At 43.7% G+C, this 3,463-nt stretch overlaps 1 protein-coding gene across 1 annotated transcript in view; it reads right to left on the bottom strand.

Annotated features, from left to right (window-relative positions):
• The window catches only part of LOC106535294 (coiled-coil domain-containing protein 136), a gene marked incomplete at its 5' end in the record, with an annotated part of 9,030 nt that overhangs the window by 1,416 nt on the left and 4,151 nt on the right, over window positions 1-3,463 (bottom strand). Inside the window, 4 exon segments of the mRNA XM_014032269.1 lie at window positions 619-753; window positions 2,160-2,361; window positions 2,664-2,778; window positions 2,882-3,175. Of these exon segments, the coding sequence (XP_013887723.1) occupies window positions 619-753; window positions 2,160-2,361; window positions 2,664-2,778; window positions 2,882-3,175 (746 nt within the window).

Genomic DNA, 3,463 nt, shown 5'->3' with positions numbered 1-3,463 from the left:
TTTAAACTCTGGTTTAAACAAACTCTGGTTTAAACAAACTCTGGTTTAAATAAACTCTGGTTTAAATAAACTCTGGTTTAAATAAACTCTGGTTTAAATAAACTCTGGTTTAAATAAAGAAACACTCTGTGCTGAGACAGAAAAGTTGAAAAGACAACATGATGTTTTCATCTCCTGCATCCAAAGATCAGCTGCAGCTCAGGAGGTCTCATCCAAACCCAGAATTCAGTCCGGTTCTGATCCCAAACTAGGACTGAATCTGACTTTAGCCTCAGACAGAGTTCCTGTCAGGTCAGCAGGACTCTGGAGAAAGTTTCAGGCTTTAACTTGGAGGTTGTGGTACAGACCATGAAAGTGGGATGGGGGTCAGATCTGTCAGAACTCGTGACAGGAGGAACTTTGGTTCTTGTATCTCTTTGAGGTGGAACATTTACAGAACTTTCAAACACTGAAAAATRACATTGGAAAACATTGTTTCCTTGGAATTACCTCAGAAGATCCAGAGAGTCCTCTTTCTACTTCAGAACCTGATAAATTCTGATCTGTCCATCAAGCTCCGCCTCTAAAACCAATAACAGAGCTAAGAACGTAGAGGGGAGTGACCTTATGACCTCTCACCTTTGACTTTCCACCCAGCAGTACGTGGAGCTCAGCCTTGCAGCGCTGCAGCTCGAGCTCAAGAGCCGACCGTTCCTGCTGGCTGTGTTGGTACAAGTTCTGCAGCTCCTCAAACTCCACCTTCAGACCCTCACACTGAAACAAAAAACATAGGAACCACTGTCAAAACTGTGAGACACCAATAATCTCATCAAGATACCATCTCATCCATGTTCTCATCACAACACCAACATCTCAAAAATGTTCTCATCATAACACGAACTGCACACTAATGTTTTAATCAGAAACATACAGAGTTTGGACAATGAAACTGAAACAGCTGGTTTTAGACCACAATAATTTATTAGTATGGTGTAGGACCTCCAACACATAATCAACTGGTCTTGGGAATGACACATACAGGTCCTGCTCAGTGGTCAGAGGGATTTGAACCATTCTTCTTGCAGGACAGTGTCCAGGTCACTACATGATGCTGATGGAGGAAAACGTTTCCTGACTCGCTCCTTCAAAACACCTCAAAGTGTCTCAATAACCTTCAGATGTGGTGACTGTGCAGGCCATGGGAGATGTTCAACTTCACTTTCATGTTCATCAAACCAACCTTTCACCAGTCTTGATGTGTGYACTGTTGTCATCCTGATACACAACACCGCCTTCAGGATCCTATGTTTGAACCATTGGATGAACATGGTCCTCCAGAATGGTGTAGTCCTTGGCAGTGACACACCCATCTAGCACCAGTATTGGGCCAAGGGAATGATGATACAGCAGCCCAAACCATCACTGAGCCACCCCCATGCTTCACTCTGGACATGCAACAGTCTGGGTGGTCCGCTTCTTTGGGGCTTCTCCACACTGTAACTCTTCAGGATTTGGGGAAAACAGTAAAGATGGACTCATCAGAGAACATCATGTTTCACATTGTCCACAGCCCAAGACTTGTGCTCCTTGAACCAKTGAAACCAACGTTTGGCACAGTGACCAAAGGTTTGGTTATAGCAGCCTGGCCGTGTATATTGACCCTGTGGAGGTCCTGATGGACAGTTCTGGTGGAAACAGGAGAGTTGAGGTGACATTTAATTCTGCTGTGGTTTTATGTATGTTTGATACAATCCAGGTTAGCACCTGAACATCTCTTTCAGACAGCTTCCTGTTGCGTCCACAGTTAATCCTGTTGGATGTGGTTGGTCCTTCTTGGTGGTCTGCTGACATTACCCTGGATACTGTGGCTCTTCATACATCACAAAGACTTGCTGTCTTGGTCACAGATGCTCCAACAAGACGTGCTCCAACTATTTGTCCTCTTTTGAACTCTGGTCTGTCACCATAATGTTGTGTACATTGTGATATTTAGATCCAAACTGTGCTCTGACCCTGCTAACTGAACCTTCACACTCTGCTCTTACTGGTGCAATGTGCAGTTAATGAAGACTGACCACCAGACTGGTCCAGTTTAACCATGAAACCTCCCACACTAACATGACAGCTGTTTCACTTTCATTGTCCAACCCCTGTATACTCAGTGAGGATTCTGATGATACCTCCATCTGGACTTTTTGAGCCGTCTCCTCAGCTTGTCTCAGCTGTAGCTTCAAGACATTTATCTCATCCTGGGCCACAKATGGGTCCAGATCCTGCTGCTTGGGTCCTGATCTGGACAAAGTGATGTAGGAGTCTGTTTTTRCCTGCTCATTTGAGTCAGTGTTGCCCTGCACTCTGACTGCCAGGTATGCATCATCACACCTGGAACAGATAAGATTCAGTTKTGAAGTCTGACAGTTCAGCTGCTTTCAGACAGAACCTGATGCTTCTGAACTCCAGCCATGTGGCGATATGTTGGGATGAACCAGAACTAGAATTTAATTCTCATGACTTAAAGGGATACACAATTACCTTTACCATTAGACATAATTTGATAAACATTTACTTCGACTGTAAAACAAAGACAGTTAAAGTAAATGTTTATCAGGTAATATTGAATGTTACCAGTAATTGTGGATCCCTTAAAGAAACAACTAAAACACAACATCAGTTGAACCACTCACACATCATCTTGCTTCAGTTGCTCCACTTTGTTGCTGATTTGTTTAATGTTGCTGCTAAGAGTTTGATGTTGGTCTGTCAGAGAAACAAACTCGTCCTGGTGCTGAGTCYCATCACCTGAAGACACAAATCAATCAGTGTAGTCATAATTATTTCATTCTGGTAAAGTTAATGTCTGTTACTTGGTGCATTACAWCTGAACTAAACTAAATTGAATTACCATGTTTCTCAGCCTGGTGGCTCCTCAGACTCATCTCGGCTCTCAGCGTGGTCATCTCTAGCTCGTATTCAGTGGTGGTGGCGTGGAGACGCTGTAGCTCCGCCCTCAGACGACACATCTCCTCCTGCAGGGAGGCGATGTCATTCTCCCTCTCTGCTGCCGCCTCCTCAGCTGCCTGCTGCAGTATCAGCACCTCCTCCTGAGCTGAGCGCAGCTCCTGTTGGACTTCCTCTAACTCACTCTCCTTCTCCTCTTCCAGGCTGTTCATCTCCACCTGGACAGAACGGAGCTGAGCTGCAGGAACCAGAGGACTTGAGTTAGAGTCCAATCAGAGTCAGGAGCTAAAAGAATCAATTAGAGTCAGGAACTAAAAGAATCATTTAGAGTCAGGAACTAAAAGAATCAATTAGAGTCAGGAACTAAAAGAATCATTTAGAGTAAGGAACTAAAAGAATCATTTAGAGTCAGGAACTAAAAGAATCATTTAGAGTCAGGAACTAAAAGAATCAATTAGAGTCAGGAACTAAAAGAATCATTTAGAGTCAGGAACTAAAAGAATCATTTAGAGTCAGGAACTAAAAG

The sequence above is a fragment of the Austrofundulus limnaeus genome, unplaced genomic scaffold, assembly GCF_001266775.1.
Source record: "Austrofundulus limnaeus strain Quisiro unplaced genomic scaffold, Austrofundulus_limnaeus-1.0 Scaffold1407, whole genome shotgun sequence".
Lineage (NCBI taxonomy): Eukaryota > Metazoa > Chordata > Actinopteri > Cyprinodontiformes > Rivulidae > Austrofundulus > Austrofundulus limnaeus.
The sequence above is the reverse complement of the archived record's forward strand: the minus strand, read 5'-3'. Positions and strand labels throughout refer to the sequence as shown.